Source organism: Ranitomeya imitator, chromosome 8 (genome assembly GCF_032444005.1).
Source record: "Ranitomeya imitator isolate aRanImi1 chromosome 8, aRanImi1.pri, whole genome shotgun sequence".
NCBI lineage: Eukaryota > Metazoa > Chordata > Amphibia > Anura > Dendrobatidae > Ranitomeya > Ranitomeya imitator.
The window spans coordinates 31,488,589-31,507,803 of record NC_091289.1 but is presented as its reverse complement, the minus strand read 5'-3'; the positions used below and the strand labels follow the sequence as shown (position 1 = coordinate 31,507,803).

Below are 19,215 nucleotides of genomic sequence, written 5' to 3'. Positions count from 1 at the left end.
AACAATCATTTACTTAAGAATAGGCCAAATCAGTCCTGCACCTGCCATTCAGGTTACCCATTTAAATGCCGATTTAAGTTGCCTTGGGGATGAATAAGTTTAGACTTCCTGAGACCTGTAAACTGCTCCCACTCCTTATAGAAGAACAGCAGAAAAGTATTCACATCTTATAGAAGAACAAAAGATTAAGTCAGGGGGAAATGTACAGATCCAGGTCTATGAAAAGCATAACCTATCATTCCTTGCTTCAGTTTTTTCCTGCAACCTGGGGTGATAATGAAGTTCTCCCACGCAGGAGGCCGGGCAGGGTGTGTGGATTTCCTGATAAGCTGAATAACCTTAGGGGAAACACAATGCATTCCTACCTCGCTTAGCAAGTTAAACCACCCTAAATTTGGCGAGCCGCAAACGACAGCCATTCTCTGCGCTACAACAGGAGGTCCAAGCAGCAATAACTAGATACTGGTAAAAAAAAAAACAGTTCTGCTGCATTATAGAGGGTGGTATTACCTTTAATCATTACTTAATGTTAACGTTTCTCTCACTCACGTATACTGTATGTATTCATTATTTCTTGGTTCTGAAAACCAATTACAATACGTTTCTTCTAGATTCTGTTCTCTTATTGTGAACCGCAGAGTTATTCAAATCAGTGGGGGAGATACATAAAAGCTTTTTGCTAGATTTCACGCCATTCTTCGGCTTATTCTTTTTTTTCATAATGAATTTGCAAAAATTACTACATTTCTGTTTTTTTTGTCAGTCAAGATGGGGTGCAGAGTGTACATTTATTGAGAAAAAAATATATCTTTTTTTTTAATTTACCAAATGGCTGCAATGAAACAAAGAGCGAACAATTTAAAGGGGTCTGAATACTTTCCGTACCCACTGTAAGTAAAGGCTATTAACACAGTTATTTCCACCAGGAGTCCCTTTTTGCAGCTCAAGGATCTAAGGTGTAAGGTTTTCTCCTTGTGGAGAGTGAGGAGACTTATAGGCCATGCAGTGCTCTTCTGGGAAATTTAAATATGCAAGTTGCCTCTTCAGAGAGGAGGTGGCGCTTGAACTCTAGTGCCACCTATTGGAAGTAGAAATCCTAAGGATCGCTACTTCCAATAGGTGGCACTAGAGCTCAAGTCCTCCTCCTCTCTGAAGAGGCAACTTGCATATTTAATTTCCCAGAAGAGCACTGCATGGCCTATAAGTCTCCTCACTCAGTATCAGACAACTTTTCTGTGTATGGATGGAAGAATCCAAGAAGTATCGTTTCTCCTTGCGGAGATTGACATGCTAAGCATGCCGAGATGAGGAGACTTAAAGCAGCAATGCTCCTCTGGGAAATATGCTAATTATGCAAATTGTCTCTTCAGAGAGGAGGAGGACTAGAACTCTATTGCCACCTATTAGAATTAAAATCTCACATTTCCCCTAAGCTCCAGGTTACTCCTCACTTAACATTATTTTGCAAGGACCTGCCATTTAGCACATGCAGTATAATACAATCACATTCTGATCGATCCGCTTTCGATTATTTCAATATAAAGCATTTCTTATCATAGACGATAGGCAGATACGTCATGCAATATTTAGGAACATAAAGAGATGTCCGTTGAATATCGAAAGAAACAAACATGCAGCCAGATATGAGCATAAATGAGTATGATACAGATTCGGAAACGGGATTTCCTCAAACAACCCATGATGCAGGCACAAGATTACGTATGTCATGCGATTACGTTATTTTAAAGATTACAAAAAATGAAACGACAAGACCATAGTTTTCTCGGTTCCGCATTTCACCACGTCAAAGGGTCAAGTCTCACTTCCCAATGCATTTGTAGGAATTCCGAAAGTGTTGTATCATTTTCTAGTAATTGTCGCTTATCGCTTGCGGAAATCACCGCGAAGCAAAAGAATTTTTTTTTCATGTGACTCATGAGACGGAAATTCTGAGATTTTCTTAGAAAACGAACGTTGGTCATTTCTTATTAGGGATTATAGAAAGACTACTGATGTTTCGAGAACCTGCTTTTCCGAAATGCTGACATGCTTCCTATGGAGATCTCCACTCCTGATGAAGCTCATGCATTCCCTGACACCAAGCTTTGTTTCTGGGGGATAGAATAGGATTTCTACAGCCCTCCACCTCCACAGTTGCTTCCTCGGTTACTGGTAAATTGAATAATAATGCTGGCAAATCACCGCTCGAAAGACAGGACATTAAATCATACTCCCAGCTGAAGAATGAGTCACATCTTACCCAGCCTACTAAAATATGGCCAACGTGTTCTGTGGAACCGTCTGGTTTCCTGACATCACGCAAGCGTCTGAGGAGATCTGTGGTAATTGTAAAAATAAAATGATCAAAAAAATATTCTAACTTTTAGGGTGGATGAACGTTAAGGGAATCTGTCAGCAGATATTTGCATGTATTCCGAGAGCAGCATGATGTAGGGGCTGAGGCCCTGATTCCAGCGATGTGTCACTTGCTGGCCTGCTTGCTGTCATTTTCATACAATCTTTGCTTCAGATCTAGCAGTGCTCAGAATGCTGAGCCCTGTATATCTCCACCTATACCAGTGATTGGCTGGTTTCTTTGTATTCTGTATAATGACAGAAAGCTGCTAATAAGTGGTGGTCGCAGGGTTACACGGTTGACTAGGAGGCACTAAACACCCAGTCCTGTAGTGATAATCTCCTGCTAATAAATCACTGATTTTATTGAAACAGCCTAGTAAGTGACACATAGCTGGCATCAGGGTCTCAGCCCCTGCTTCATGCTGCTCTCAGTGTACATGGCAAAGAACTGCTGACAGATTCTCTTTAAAGCAAAGGTTGAGCAGAACGTTTACCTTCATGCAGTGGAATGAGAGAATCCAGGGTTCCGAAAATTTGCATTAATTCTTCTTCCGTCATTATGGATAATTTCAACATTGGGTCATGATATGCCTGAAAGAAAGGGAGACACATAAAAAAATATAGCTAAATATTTATTATGCAGGAGCTTATGAACAGCGCCATTTTTGTCCATGGTATGTGCCTGGTAGTTTTAATACTATTAATGGAGTTTTCCATGCCAGGGCCACTGGCAGGCAACTGTATCATGCCGAATCTTCTGCCTGCCAGTTCAAGCGGGCGACGTGATTTGCTTTCTTGCAGTCACGTGCTGAATTAAAGTTCTCTTTGATCGTGCTCCGGAAGAAGCCGAAATTCTGGACGAAACTCTTGGTCACACTAATCAGCGTGATATGGAACATTGATTTTCCAAGTATTTATTGGCGCTTTTTATTATATAGTATAACTAAATAAATATTTGTTACTCCAATGCGCAGTTTGCTGGATTTTCACTATGATATATTTTTCATTTACGAGTTGAGCAGCATGGTGGCTCAGTGGTTAGCACTGTACAGTGAGCAGCATGGTGGCTCAGTGGTTAGCACTGTACAGTGAGCAGCATGGTGGCTCAGTGGTTAGCACTGTACAGTGAGCAGCATGGTGGCTCAGTGGTTAGCACTGTACAGTGAGCAGCATGGTGGCTCAGTGGTTAGCACTGCTGCTTCTCAACGCTGTGATTCTGAGCTCAAATCCCAGCAAGGACAACATCTGCAAGGAGTCTCTATGTTCTCCCCGTGTTTGCGTGGGTTTCCTCCGGGTTCTCCGGTTTCCTCCCACACTCCAAAGACGTACTGTTAGGGAATTAAGAATTGTGGACCGTCTGTAAAGCGCAGTTAAAATTATTTGCTCTATATAAGCAAATAAAATATTTACTTGATCCAAGATGTCATCAGTTACAGACAAGTTGCAATTTTTGCACCATTTTTCCCCCTGAACTATAGGGTTGTGGCAAGTGGAATATGTTCCCCCTTTTTTTTATCTATGTGAATATGCAGGATTGTAGCACAGTGGTTTTCTCTTAAATTTGTTTAGGACTCTCCCTTTTTAATCTTCTGTGATGTGGACTGATGGAACAACACAGAATCCATATAATACGGCCGAAGTTGCTGCCTGACCCAGAAAAGCCCTTTAAAGACCTCTTCTATTAGATACATGTATTTGTCAGTGTCAACTTACCTTTTTTGCCAATTTCAAGTCCTCTATTAAGTCTTCCTCCCCTTGGGACAACTCGAAAATAGCCTGTGAAAATGTATATAGTTATACATACAGGTAAGGCAATGGCATCGTATACAGTCATACGGGCATAGATATTTTGTATTGTAAACTCATTCACTTTTTACTTTACGTATCAAAACTAAAATCGCCATAAACTGCCTCGGTTCCACCTTGTAAATGCCGTGTAACAATGATCAAAAGTAGAGCAGCACGCAAAGATCAAAGTTGTGAGAAGAGCGAGCAGCACGCAAAGATCAAAGTTGTGAGCAGAGCGAGACCTCTCACCTGCTGCCGGCAAATGCCGAACCCATTTAACATATAAAGTATTTCACACGTGTGGTGAACGGTGTCACAATCTGAAGGAGGGAAACCCGCCACTTTTCCGTGCTCTGCAGGGGATGACCTGAGAGTACATAATTACTTAGTCATGTCCATATTATTCCCTGGGAAACTATGTGATCCTTGACAATGGTCATCGTGTTTTAAACACACATCATGCTGGTATGTAATGATGTCCATCATCAGTAAAACCCCAGCTACATGGTGTGTAAGGCTGCTTAGCAGGAGAAAGAAGAGGCTGTACGGTAGAAAGCAATGCAATTAAAAAGCAATGCAATTAAATGGGTTGTCCAGAACTCTTCTTCAGGAGCTGTGTCCGCAGCTTAGCTCCAATCACTTGAATGGGGATGAGTTGCAATACCAGAGAGAGATCATGGTAAACAGTGTCTCCATGCATAGTAGAAAGAAAGATGTAGCACTCACCCAGTAGTGTTGTAATCAAAAGTCCTTTATTTTACCATCCATGGGTTGAAGACTTTGAACAGGGGCAGCAGGTGGAGGCAAGGGTGCGGGATGACGAGAGTGGACGACGGCCGTTTCACGCCTGCTGCGCTTCAACGGGTCCAACGGCTTTGACCTGGACCCGTTTAAGCACAGCCGGCATGAAACGGCTGTCGTCCACTCTCGTGATCCCGCACCCTTGCCTCCACCTGCTGCCCCTGTTCAATGTCCTCAACCCATGGATGGTAAAATAAAGGACTTTTGATTACAACACTACTGGGTGAGTGCCACATCTTTCTTTCTACTATGCATGGAGACACTACTTGTTTTACAATATTGAGCACCACGTTACAATAGTGGAAAACCACCACCAATTGACGGCTATACGGATTGTATCTTTTGCAAATACATACTGCCACTACCTGGGTCCATTGTTTTTGCTCTTTTTTTGAGTCATGGTAAATAGTGGCACTGTTTGAAAATCTAGACAATCCCTATAAGAATATAAGCAGTGAAAGGATCCCATAGTTTGCTATATGGGATTGTTCAGTTTTTGCACCTTCATGGAGCCAGATCGCGTAATGCTACACGTTGTGTTTTATGATCCCACTCGCATGTTTTGCAGGAGAAACAGGCGGAAAAAACTGAAGGACAAAAAAAATCTAATCTGGATGCCACAAACATGAAGAAACTCAGCAGTGGTACAGACCTCCTGACGCTTGATCTCTTTAGACGTCAGCACTTGATTGACACAAACATCGAAGGTCTCGCTCCAGAGTTTGCTGTCTCTGCGTTTTGTGATGGGTGGAGGGGCATTTCTTGACCAAGGTCTCGGGGTAAACAGATCTGGTCGACTGTCACCCCGGAAACTAATAGAGCGCTGAAAGTGAAAAAGAGAGAAAATAATATTCATCATTAAGTATAATATACAGCAGCAGACTAAGTAAGGCCACGTTCACAAATTCAGTATTTCAGTCAACATTGGGGGTGTAACAAGCCGAGGAAAAATATAATACAAACATGTCACCACTTCTGCTTGTTTCAGCCATTGCTCGTTTTGGCTCACAAATACTGATGTAAAATACTGGCCAAATATTGAACATGGCCTAATACTAGACCTATGCAGTACAAGCAGCCATTCACAGAATGGCAGGAAACCTGATCCACAGTGTCAGCTGGAACCAGAGTGGCGCTGGACACTGAAGAAGATGGCAACCAATAAATATTTTCATACACTTGCATACCGCTGCATAGACAATTAGAACGGATTTCGAAATACAAATTTTGCTTAAAGGGAGTCTGTTAGCACATTTTTGTTATGTAATCTGAAAGCAGCATAATGTAGAGGCAGAGACAATGATTCCTGCAATGTGTCACTTACTGGGTTGTGTTTTGCCGTTTCCACAAAATCTGTGTTTTTTCAGCACAAGATTATCACTGCACGACTAGGTATCGAGTGCCTCCTGGTCCAACCACGCCCCCCAACACTGATTGGCTGATTTCCGTGTACACTGTATATTAACAGAAAGCTGCTAATCAGTGGTGTGGGCGGGGTTATGCAGGGCTCAGCATTTGAGATCTGCAGCAGGAGAAAGGCTACGTTCACATTGGCGTTCCGCCAATGTGCGTCGCTGTTGCGCCGGCGACGCAGCGGCGACGCAGCGGCGACGCAGCGGCGACGCGCCCCTATGTTTAACATAGGGGACGCGTGCGTTGTTTTGGTGGCGTTTTTGCCACGTGCGTCGTTTCCGACGCTAGCGTCGGACGCAAGAAAACGCTACATTGTAGCATTTTCTGTGCGTCCGATTTTCGTCAAAAACGACGCACGCGTCGCAAAACGCGCGCGTTTTTGCGCGCGTTTTTACGTGCGTCGCGCGTTGCGTCGCCGACGCAGGGCGGCGCAACGCTAGTGTGAACCTAGCCAAACTGATTCTTTCATGACTGCTGCACCCAGTAAACTAAGTGCTACATCGCTGGAATCAGGGTCTATGTCTATAAATCATGCTGCTCTCAGATTACATGGCAAAAATCTGCAGAGATGTGCCTTTTAAAGATCTAAATCTGAAAGAAAGTGGTCAGTCTGTGCTATGTTATCCTATTTTAACTACATAAAAGTATATATATATTCATGAAATATAAGGGGTAAGTGGGGTCGCAACCAAGTGATGTAATTGTGTTGCAGAATTATAGTTAGTACGTATAGCTTGGCGGATCCAGACTGTAAATCATCTCCTCAAACAGAATCCTATTGTATTCTGCAAAGAATATTTGCATCTTATGAATGCAGATCCGAAAGGAACACAGAATTATTTCTTTGTCATGGGTGCTGCGCTCTCTGTCTGGTGACTTTCTGTCATCAGGAACTTTCCAAACCTTAATTTCACTTTCTGTCTTAAAGTGGCCACAAATAAGATTTTGGATGGACACATTTGGCTGATTTAGACCATTTTCTATCACATGAATGATCGTGACAGATGACAAGCTAATCATATGTTTTCGGGGGCTTCGATTGAAGGGTCATTTATCTGCATCCCATCAATAGACGCTCAGACTATACCACAGAGCTCAGCAGTGGTCGGGCATTTTAATTTATGGCGTCCAAAATAGATGAATCATGAATGGCCATCTGATATTCTTAATGTATTGGCTAACTTTATTTGTTTTACCATCTAAACGGGGTTTTTGATATTTCGGGATCCCTACCCTGTGCACAATGTAAATGTCTACACCAATAGTTTCTACATGATATCCATCTGCAACCCTAAAAACTAGTGTGTGTCTTAAGGTGGCCGTACACGTCCCACACAAGTTGTTTGATGGATGAGCAACCATTGAAGGACAAATTCTCTTGTGATCGATGATGTTTCTGTAGAGGCAGTCATGCACATTTTATTTAGTCTGTATTCGCCAGTATTGTCGTTCAATCTGACAGGTTTAATAACGACGGATCCTTCTGGGAACAATTTGGGAATAATTTTATTTGCAGAAGAATCATTCGTGGACTAGTGATGGACTAGAGACGATAATTCTAAACATGGCTGACTTTCTACCAGACGATGACTGTCATCAGCTATGTTAAATTTCACCCGTGCGAAGGTGCAAACAAACTTTTACGTTCCCCATGGAGCTTTTAAAAGGGCAAAGGATAATATTTTCTGAACACCACGCGGTCACGAGATGTGTTTGGCTATCCCAGCTATCTTGATTTCTTGTGTTTAACATGTTCTTTGCCTTAATGTCCTGCAGTTCTCTAAATCTTTTCCTGAATGTTTTATTATTATCATTATTACTGGGAAATAAAAAAAACTCCTCCTTTTTATTTTACGGGAACACAACCAATTCTCGAAACACAACCAGAAGCTGAAACCCCCAGCAATAAGCTGATGATGGAGGAACGTTTGTGCAGCAACCATACAATTCACAAGTCATTTAAATGGATGGCCCACCATAAAATACATCATTGGGCTGGGTCTTCCTTAGCCACCCAACCTGGCTCCTAGAAGGAATCCTTTCCATGACATCTATATGACCACCTAACAGATGTCTTTATGATAAACCATCGCTGGTCTTTGGGACCTCATACAAGCCACCATCTCAGCCTCCGAATATATGATTTTTTTTTTTCCTTTACAAAAAAATACAACACTTGCCAATGCATGAAGTGGAATTAATGGACATCTGGAGCTCAAACTTGGAAGGCCGGCAGAATCTCTAGACGAGAGATTTCATACATTTTTCCACTATATTATTTATGCCTGTCTTTATGAGTCTGGCTTTGTCGACCTTCGTTGGCCGCAGTCTTGTTTTAGGTTATTATAGGTCTCGGTTACTTCTTTCCTCCTACTCTAAAGGTCTCTGTCCTTAAGTAACTGTATCCTATGGATCATTCTGTTTGGATAATTCCTAATTCTGTGACTTTTCTTTTAAAAAAAAGTTCGGGAAAGCTACGGTACAATAATGAGAGCATTTACAGGAGGGAAACAGCTGTTTAAGCCACAAAAGTAAAGCTCGGGCCTCTGAGAAAAGTTTAGCCAAAACATAATTTACTTTCCACATTGGTGCTCACAACTGTAACTAATAAAAAGCCTTTCTTTTAGACCTAAGACATATTTTCCTTGACCTCTTCAGCACCGGCGAGCTTCTGCAAAGTATTACACGTCTGTCCCCCCCCCCTCCGACATTATACAAGGAGGCTGTTGGCTGCCAAGGTGGGATCTTTCCAGACCAGTGACTGTACACTATTTTCTGTTCCAGTCACGCTATACGCTGCTTTCTGGATGAGAAGCCACTTCAGTAACTTGCAGCCTGTCTATAAATGCCGCCATTGTATGTAGCCCACAACCATATGGGAGACAGAAGGGTCCCTGTGTGTACACATCACGCAGTATGTCACAGCTGTACTACAGTGCAGTGTCTGCAGAACTTGTCCTTCTCCTACAGAAGGCTATTGACTCCACAGCTGCATCCGAGCAGATGACCACAAGCTCTCGAAACTTGCGTTATTTCATGAAATCTCAGTAGAAGAAGGGATCTCATGAGTCTAAATGCAGAGTAAACTTACGTCTCACTTCTTTAACTCGTTAGAACTTTTAATCCCAAAATAACAGGGATAAAAAATTTTACGTTTACAGCTTTTAAATATTATCCTATAGAAAAACTTTGCACACCAGAACTAAATCAGTAAAGATATCATTTTATTGAATAACAACAATTAAAATAATAATATCAAAGGATGGTGAACAGTACCAAATGAAAAAAAGGCACCACAGACCCAAGGAAAGTTATATCAAGAAAGTGTAGACCAACACCACCGCAAATAAATGCACCTTGTGGCCAATTAATAAGCAATGCCATTGTGGGCAAAATTGTTATATGAAAGCCACACAAGGATTAATGACAAAGTGGCGTGGTAAAAGTGAATAAAAATCGGTGCTGATTACCTTCAGGTCTGATGGTGCCACGGCCTCTACGCGCGTTTCGGCTGCGTGTGCCTTCTTTTAAATATGCAGCTTATGTTCATTTCTTCTTTTAAAACCCTGCTGTTGTCTTCGGTCTGGGAAGACCGATTTTGAACTTTGGTATTTTTGGGGGTGTTCAAGATGCGGTTCTGAAACTTGTGGTTGATTGACTTAAATGAGGATGGGTGGGTCGGTCGGCCACGGGTTTCAGAGCCGCATCTTGAATATTTTAAAGAATACTGAAGTTCAAGGTCGGTCGTTTTTGACCGAAGACAACAGCAGGGTTAAGTTTCCACATAATACAAATATTATACCATTTAAAAGGCGCAGCTCAACCACGGCACTTACCGTACGTCACAAATATATCAGTGAACATTACGGAAAACTCTACTATGTATACTTTTAATTTATTTAGTGTTTGCTACATGTATAATTACAATATATCATGTAAACAAAGCAGGCCATTTCTAAATTCAGATAATCCAAAATCCTTTAGAGCACCATACCAGACGAATAGACAGACCGCCTATGGCAAAGATGTTCTTGCATCTCATACACAGATGTTATGCTGTAAGTGCCATAGCCCCTGAATTGTGCGGATCAGGGAGGTCCTTGAGGTTGATATCTATCCTAATAACCATAATATCTTTAATAACTTTATAAATTTAATGCAGATCTACCAGACCCCACTCCTTCACGAAATGTTATGATAAGAAGAGCACGCTAAATACTGGTGCTTTCAGTGGCCCATACACATTAGCTAAACGTGTAATGTGTATCGGGGGTCACTAGACATCTGTTTGGGGGAAAGAAAGATCAGACATGCTGCAATTCAGCATGCCCGATCCTTGGTCCCAGTGGGAGATAAGCTGCTGACAAGTGTCTCCCTGAACATGTATGTCTGAGGTCGAGTCTATAAGTGCTCAACCTACAGCGATCTTAAAGGGAACTTATCAGCAACTTTTTATATAGGAAAGTAGTGTCATGGCCATAGAGGGGTTTGTCCTTCAATAAAAAAGGGATACCTTTTTTACAGAAATCCAAAATGGGGACTAATTCTTCCACATTTTTTTAAACAGCCCCAAAGGATTTCCACCCTTATTTTCATATGGTTTCCGCACCAGATTTCTGATAACTGGCACATTGGATCTGTATTATTTTTATGATGAGATAATCAACTATGCAACTATAGCACTAGTTACATATGAAAACGTGCTGACAGGTTCCCTTTAAGAGTATTGGGACCCTAAGATGCTGGAGGAACACTAGGGTTACATACATACAGTACAGGTAAAGACTTCATATAGCACAGAGGATGCAAAGGGCAAACCTCGCTTACCTGCAGAGACTGGCTGAATCGCTTCAGAGGAGTTGCACGCACTGGGGGAATGAGATTTGCAAGTGATGTGACCCTTGAAAGTGGTTTGACCCGTTTTGTACTTGGCTCCTATGAAGAAAGCAGAGAACGTAACACATTACCGACCTCGTTAGATATGAACGAAATTTCTGCACTAAACACAGACAATATAAATTATATAAGTAACATTGGCCACTTGGCAATTGTGTCACTTTGCTTTAACCAATCTGTACAATCATTAACACGGATGTGTATATACAGCGTTTCACTGCCCAAAACTCAAGCAGTGACCGAATGGTGATGCAAGACAAGAGAGAAGGAAAGAAAACGGTTATGGAATTGCAAGAAATCAGTTTATTATTTTAGTGTATTCATCACCATCCCACGCACAATGGAAGCCAAAACCTGATGCTAACAAGCACATTGTGAGCTTAAAAGCTTAATTGAGGGCCAAAACAACTAAAGTCCAGATCTCTGGTGTACAGATCTATAATAGGGCACCTTTTACCTATCTAAGGCTGACCATACACATTAGATGGCTGTCGATTGAACGATGCTTCAGCCGATCATTTGGCCGCCAGCCATCTCAGCCAATCCTCTCATCAGCCGAGCGCTCCTATGTTCTGTATGACAAAGCTGCCAACTGATATGTCGGCTGGTGGCTCACCTCCAGGAGAACAATGCGATCAGCAGCCCCAAATCGGACATGTGCGATTGACATCTCTCCCAACTATCAGTCGACTGGTGCCTCCAAACACCTTAGTCAACTGACCCTGTCCATATCAGGCAACATTAGTCTAATGTGTATGGCAGGCCTAAAGTCTATACTCACCTTGGTTTGATAGGTTTATAAAGGACCTCTCTTTAATGTTTCTTTGGACATATGATGTGTATGGTGGCCTCCCAATTCTTCTCCGACCAATAGACCTGTCTTTAATGTTTCTTTGGGCATATGATGTGTATAGTGGCCTCCCAACTCTTCCCCGACCAATAGACCTGTCTTTAATGTTTCTTTGGGCATATGATGTGTATGGTGGCCTCACAATTCTTCCCCGACCAATAGACCTGTCTTTAATGTTTCTATGGGCATATGATGTGTATGGTGGCCTCCCGACTCTTCCTCGACCAATAGACCTGTCTTTAATGTGTCTTTGGGCATATGATGTGTATGGTGGCCTCCCGACTCTTCCCTGACCAATAGACCTGTCTTTAATGTTTCTTTGGGCATATGATGTGTATGGTGGCCTCCCGACTCTTCCCCAACCAATAGACCTGTCTTTAATGTTTCTTTGGGCATATGATGTGTATGGTGGCCTCCCGACTCTTCCCCGACCAATAGACCTGTCTTTAATGTTTCTTTGGGCATATGATGTGTATGGTGGCCTCCCGACTTTTCCCTGACCAATTATGTCATGGAGATGTTAAGGATCGTGAATTAGGAATTTCAGGGAAGATAAACTACTGCTAGAAGAGTTTGACAGTGTCTTTCTCCTCTCTCTAAGATGAACATATGCTTGGTGAAGCCAAACATTCATGTACAGGTGCTCCTCACAAAATTAGAATATCATCAATAAAAGGCTGTCATTGACACACTCAACAAGGAAAGTAAATTTTGCATTTCATTTGGAAATCAAGGTCTCAGAGTCTGGAGGAAGAGTGGAGAGGCACATAATCCAAGCTGCTTGAGGTCATCTGCTGGTGTAGGTCCACTGTGTTTTATCAAGACCAAAGTCAGCGCAGCCGTCTACCAGGAAATTTTAGATCACTTCATGCTTCCTTCTGCCAAGTTTTTTGGAGATGGAAATTTCATTCTCCAGCAGGACTTGGCCCCTGTCCACACTGCCAAAATACCAATACCTGGTTTAAAAGCAACAGTATCGCTGTGCTTGATTGGCAGCAAACTCGCCTGACCTTAACCTCATAGAGAATCTATAGGATATTGTCAAGAGGAAGATGAGAGACACCAGACCCAACAATGCAGACGAGCTGAAGGCTGCTATCAAAGCAACCTGGGTGTCACGATGTGACTGACCCGGTATGAAACGACACAACCGTAGATCTGTCACAAACAGCACAACAAACAAGGGTACACCGGGGACACAATTACAACGGTGGGCCCTGTCGGTAGGGAATGGGCACCTCCTGCACTCGCCTGCAGATGTGCCCTGATCTTACTATCGTCCCTATACGGGTTCTTTCACCCCGTCGCTGACCAGGATACCTAGTCCCTCACTTGCCCTGCACTTATCCCTGCGTAGGGAACTGGCAGGTGAGAGCACTGGTCCCACCGCTGCACTAATACAACAAGGGGTAAGGAAAGACAGACAAGGTATAGGAAAACACTTAGCTTATTGCTGCAAAGCACAGCGGGAAGAAACAGATTCACCGGACTCAGAAGAACAACAACTGCTCCCAGCAAGCTCCTCCCAGCTTGGTCGCTGCAGAATGAACTAACACAGACAGTCAGCTGATGCATCAGGTGACCTCTTAAAGGATGGTGGAGTGGTCACCACCAACATCAGCTGACCCAGCAGCAATGCAATGCAATAACACCAGCGGCCACAGGGGGGGGGGGCGGTGGGGGATGCATCAACCCCCCGATTACCAGAAAGGAAAAAAGGTCTTAAACTGAGGGAAACCAGATCTGCCACAAATCAAAAAATGGATCGTGACAGTGGGCTTCCATAACACCTCAGCAGTGCCACAGGCTGATCGCCGCCATGACACGCCGCATTGAAGCAAAAGGAGCCCGACCAAAGAATGGAGTGCTTTTTTACTGAACATACATTTCAGTAAGCCAACATTTTGGATTTTAAAATCATTTTTAAAGCTGGTGTTATAAACTATTCTAATTTACTGAGATAATGACTTTTGGGTTTTCATTGACTATAAGCCATAATCATCAACATTAACATAAATAAACACTTGTAATAGATCACTCTGTTTATAATCACTCTATATAATTTATGAGTTTTACTTTTTGTATTGAAGAACTGAAATAAATTAACTTTTTGATGATATTCTAATTTTGTGAGAAGCGCCTGTATAGGGGAGTTGGAAAATAAAGCTGCATGACAAACGTTCAAGTAACAGCTATATCGTGTATGGCCAGCTTAAAAATGGAGCATGACTATGTACAACAATGAAAAATGCATACAGAACCAATATAGATTGATGCAACAAGCAAAATCTGCAATCAGATTGGACTTCAGTATCCGTTATATTGTCTGGGATGACCATCATCTTCACATTTTATTACTGTAAAACAACAATGGACTGGGAATGTGCAATGAAGGAAAAGCATGAGAAGAAAACACAAGTTCCTTTTATATTCAAAACACAAACAAAATGTTTGATTTTCGTTCGATCGGACAGGAAGTTCCTGTATATCATCCCGACTCCATACAGCAGTCTTTTGCCTGCGTCCTCAAAAGAATGTGGTCCCACATCTCAGACCCTATTGTGTTCGTCTGAGGCAGACGGCACGTTATCTTCAAAGGACCTCAAAGTTTGTTCTGATATTTCCTCTCTTGAAAGACTTGGGTTGCCCGATTCAATGCCCTAACAATAGGACATTAGTCATATTACAGCCCTCTCCGTCTATTGTCCAATGATATCTGTACCCCAGACTGTTCAGGTCCTTTATAAAGATAGATCGCTGGTCATTGTCCCCATAGCTTTGTAAGGTCTACGGGGACCTGAAAAGACGGGAATAAATCAGGAGGAGACAATTCTAATTATGTAGAGTGACTCCTATCTTCCTTCCCTGTATTCAGAACATACTAAAGAGATTTATCGAATTGTCAGATTGATGCTACACCCATAGTCCAAAAAAAAAAAAAAAACACTTAAGGCCACAAGATAAAGGGGATCAGAAGGGGCAAATGGGTGCACATGATACAGATCTATATTCGGGAGCATTTAGACTGGCCGATTATCCTAGGACTGACTGGTTCCCAATAATCAGCCGGTCTAAACAGACGAATGATTGAAACACTTCTTTGGCAGATGAAATGATTTTTATGTCCGCAGCGATTTTGTACAGAGGCACGTTGCGGTTCTTAATAACAAAGGTAAACCCTTCACAACACATCAGACTCTCACCTACCATCGAAACCTTCAGAAAGAACCTGAAGACCTACCTCTTCCGACAAGCCTACAACCTGCAGTAACCACCGATCGACCAAACCGCTGCACGACCAGCTCTATCCTCACCTACTGCATCCTCACCCATCCCTTGTAGATTGTGAGCCCTCGCGGGCAGGGTCCTCTCTCCTCCTGTACCAGTTATGACTTGTACTGTTTAAGATTATTGTACTTGTTTTTATTATGTATTCCCCTCCTCACATGTAAAGCGCCATGGAATAAATGGCGCTATAACAATAAATAATAATAACCCTATTCATGCCGTGTTACAGAGATAGTCTCCTCCAGAGACAACATAAACTCACACGGATGCACATAGCGGGTCTACACTTGAATTATTAAACAAATCTTTGTTCAGGTCATTTCTAATAAAAAGAACGGTTGCCATATAATAGGAAGTAGAATTGTGAGAGTCATCTATAGGCATTTGGGGAGGAGGAGTTGGCCTTTCGCTCTCTTTTTTGCATGTTGACTACACGGTGGCCTACAGTGGTGCCTCTGCTCCCTGTACTATGATGGTGGATTTTTCTGGACACTGGTTTGTTGATAGACTGTTTACAAACAGGATGTCAAACCATAGAACTTGTGGGTTACAAGGAAGCAAATTAGCTCAGCAAACAAGCGAGATTAGGTACAAAGCAGCTGTTAATGTATTGCAGACACCTGAACCGGTATCGCGAAGGAAAGCCGGGGTAGTCTCTCAACAAGTCAGGATTTGTATTCTCCGTGTATTGTGTGGCCATGTGTATGCAAACAGCAAGACAAAAGACCATCATGCTGTGCAAACTCGACGGTGGTAATCACATCTGGAGGAGATTTAGTTTCTAAGGTACATGACGATTTGGCAAGTGATAAAATATATTTAGGGTACCGTCACACTCAGCGACGCTGCAGCGATATAGACAACGAGCCGACCTAAACTAGATCGCTGGAGCGTCGCTGTTTAGGTCGCTGTAGAGACGTCAAACACGGCAGCTCCAGAACGATGCAGGAGCGATCCAGTGACGTAACGGCGACTCACTTATAGTTCTCGCTGGTTGTTAGCTCCATGTCAAACAGCCGGAGTGTACCGATCCGACACACATCTAGGGACCCTATGCTCGTTGCTGGCGTCGTTGCTTTTGATGTCAAACATGACGATACACGCCGACCTGGCGACGAAATAAAGTTCTGGACTTCCAGCTCCAACCAGCGATGGCACAGCGGGATCCAGATCGCTGCTGCGTGTCAAACACAACGAGATCGCTATCCAGGACGCTGCAACATCACGGATTGTTGTCGTTGATTTTTAAGTTCGCTTAAAAAATTACATTTCTCGGCAGCACATGTGCTGTCGAGAACAATGACAGTCTATGCTGCAGTTAGCCTGTCTAATCATTCTGATTCTGAACATACAGGTCTCTCGCTATTATGAAACAACATATCCCAGCATGCTCTCACAGTCCTCATATATAGAGCATGGTAAGAATTGTAGTTGGCGACAGCTGGAAATCCACAGGTTGAAGATGATTTTCATAATTTTTTTTTTGCAGTTTATTGCAAAATTACCGGACAGACATTCCACCACTCTTTCACTACTACGTTGTAATATTGTGGCAGGGATTTTCGTGTCCGATTCATAGTGTCCGATTCATAATGATTTTGAAGAAATCGTATACTCTGGGTTGTCAGGTCATGTTAAATTGTTTTCTCATAGTATTGATTAGCGTTCTATTGAATTTCAGCGCACGGACCACCCACAGACCGCTAATTACCACACTCGGCTGGAGAGCACACTCCACTGAAAGTCAAGTTTGATTTGGCTTCCTAAAAGAAAGACGAGCTCCACTCTGAGCCCCTCGTATTGTTCTGGGAATACAAGAGCCAGTGACCTGAATAACATTAACTACGGATTCACTGTCTCGGTCCAGGTGCCATACAATAGTGCGGTTCTTTGCTTTGTACTTTATGCTCCACCAGCTGTCAAGATGGCAAAATACCGTAGTTCTTGCTTCATCTGCAGAGGTCAAAAGCTCAGCCATATCCAGAGAAAAGGGGTCAGTAAAAAATATGAAGGTCATCTGTGACTTCACAAGCAAGCGATGGTGCACAGTTTATTGAGTACAGTCACTGCGCAAAATGAATGTCGGTATGTGAGCCGTTCAGAAAAAAAATGAGAATGGGCCTGGTCTAATGACCATAAAAGATTATTAACGTAGGGATCAAAAACTAAAGTCGCGCAAAGAAAATGGGGAAAAAAAAGTGCTGATAGTAAAAGTATAGAAATGCTCAAAACATACCGATAGGTCTGTTTTAGAAAATGCATTTGTGCATTGTACAGTCGCTCTATTATTCTTCTTGGAAGGAGCATCTATGAACTGGGACACTTTCGAGAGGATCAGCCACCTTCCCTGACATCTTTGTTTCAGTGAATGCATGAAATACACAAAAATTATATCAATCCTGGAATATGGATTGTTCTGGAGCTCCTCGTGGAAATGGCTAGGTCTCTGCACAGTTTGATCGGTGTTGATTGTGTCAGACCATGGAAGGACACAACTCATCCACAAAGTGAGTAGTAAAACCCATTCGTTAAATTTGTTTGGATATTTCCAGGAGAAATAACAGAAAAACAACTCGGTGACAAGTTTAAAAAAAAATAGGGCCGGCCAGCTTTCTGAACAAATTAGCCCAAATTAGCCATATAACTCAGATTAGCATCGCAACGCAATGTTTGGACTGGCCATCGGCTCTCCCGATCCGAACATGACAGCTGCAGAGAAATACACGCTATCACACTCGGGTAGGGAGTGCCGATGGCCAGTCCAAACATTGCGTTGGTATCCACGTCCGAGTTACACGGGATGTTTGACTCTTCCCTTACAAAAAGAATGGTGACTCCCTGTAATCATGAATTTATAAATTTGTAGGAGGAATAACAGGGCAACGGAAGAACACACAGTTGTAAGAAAAGATGATCCACAACTGATATATCAGGAGGACTGCAAGTACCGGTAATTACTAAAACAGATGTGTCAGTGACAGACTCTTAGAAATATTGTAGGCTCATACAGATCTAACACAGTTATTATATTGCATATATCACGTTGAAGGACTACAGTGTACCTTTATGGACACGTGAGTTGTCTCTGACTTCAAATATACTTGTTGCTACCAATGGATCACAGTCTACTGACTACAGAACATTTGCTGATGACTTAAATACATCTTCTGCAAGCTACCGCTGAGCCCAGAAGTAAGAGTGCGGGCTTTGAAGTGGGTTTAGACGGTTTGTGAGTCAGTGTCTGTAGGCAGAAGAAAGTTATGCTTTATGCTTCTCCCCTGGGGCCAAAGTCAAAGCCTAGTTTTGAGGGACAGTGATTAACTATGTAGATATTTATATATGAGGATGATGGTAAATGATGTGGTTCACAGGATGCATCCTCAGGAGAACTGACTGCAAACTTTGGATTTTATGAACATTGTTTGCTCTCTGTAGAAATAGAATGAATATCGACTCTAAAACATGAGTTCATGTGTAAAAATGGCCCCACAAACTGTCACTTGCTTAAAAAAAATAGTTATATCTTGTAAAAATCTCTATGCTGTCCTGAGTCTGCTCCTCTTTTCCATTTTGTGCTACATCGCTCCATTGCAGAGATATTCACATTTGTTTTTCTGCAGCGCAGGATGTGCAATTTCTGTTTGCATATCAAGCAAACATTTCTTCAGAGTCTTCTCTGGGCTGTGCACTTTCACCACTCCCTCCGAGACGCTGCCAGTCATAGCCGGGCATAACATTGACTGCTTAATCAGCTGGTCAGCTGTGATTGGCAAAGTTTTGGAGGGAGAAATGGAAGTGCTCACTCCCAGAGAAGAAACACT

General features: G+C 42.5%; 1 protein-coding gene and 1 long non-coding RNA gene across 4 annotated transcripts in view; one reads left to right on the top strand and one right to left on the bottom strand.

The window, feature by feature from the left end:
• Positions 1-19,215, bottom strand: part of ARHGEF3 (Rho guanine nucleotide exchange factor 3) — a 289,077-nt gene that overhangs the window by 11,390 nt on the left and 258,472 nt on the right. For all 3 annotated transcript variants that reach the window (XM_069736683.1, XM_069736684.1, XM_069736685.1), the window contains 5 exons: positions 11,188-11,295; positions 5,600-5,770; positions 4,072-4,134; positions 2,853-2,949; positions 2,261-2,337 (listed from right to left, as the gene is read on the bottom strand). In XM_069736683.1, coding sequence (XP_069592784.1) covers positions 2,261-2,337; positions 2,853-2,949; positions 4,072-4,134; positions 5,600-5,770; positions 11,188-11,295 — 516 coding nt within the window. The remainder of the gene's footprint in view (positions 1-2,260; positions 2,338-2,852; positions 2,950-4,071; positions 4,135-5,599; positions 5,771-11,187; positions 11,296-19,215) is intronic.
• LOC138647589 (uncharacterized) overlaps positions 1-19,215 on the top strand; it is a 117,687-nt gene that overhangs the window by 92,184 nt on the left and 6,288 nt on the right. The gene's annotated exons all lie outside the window — the stretch shown is intronic.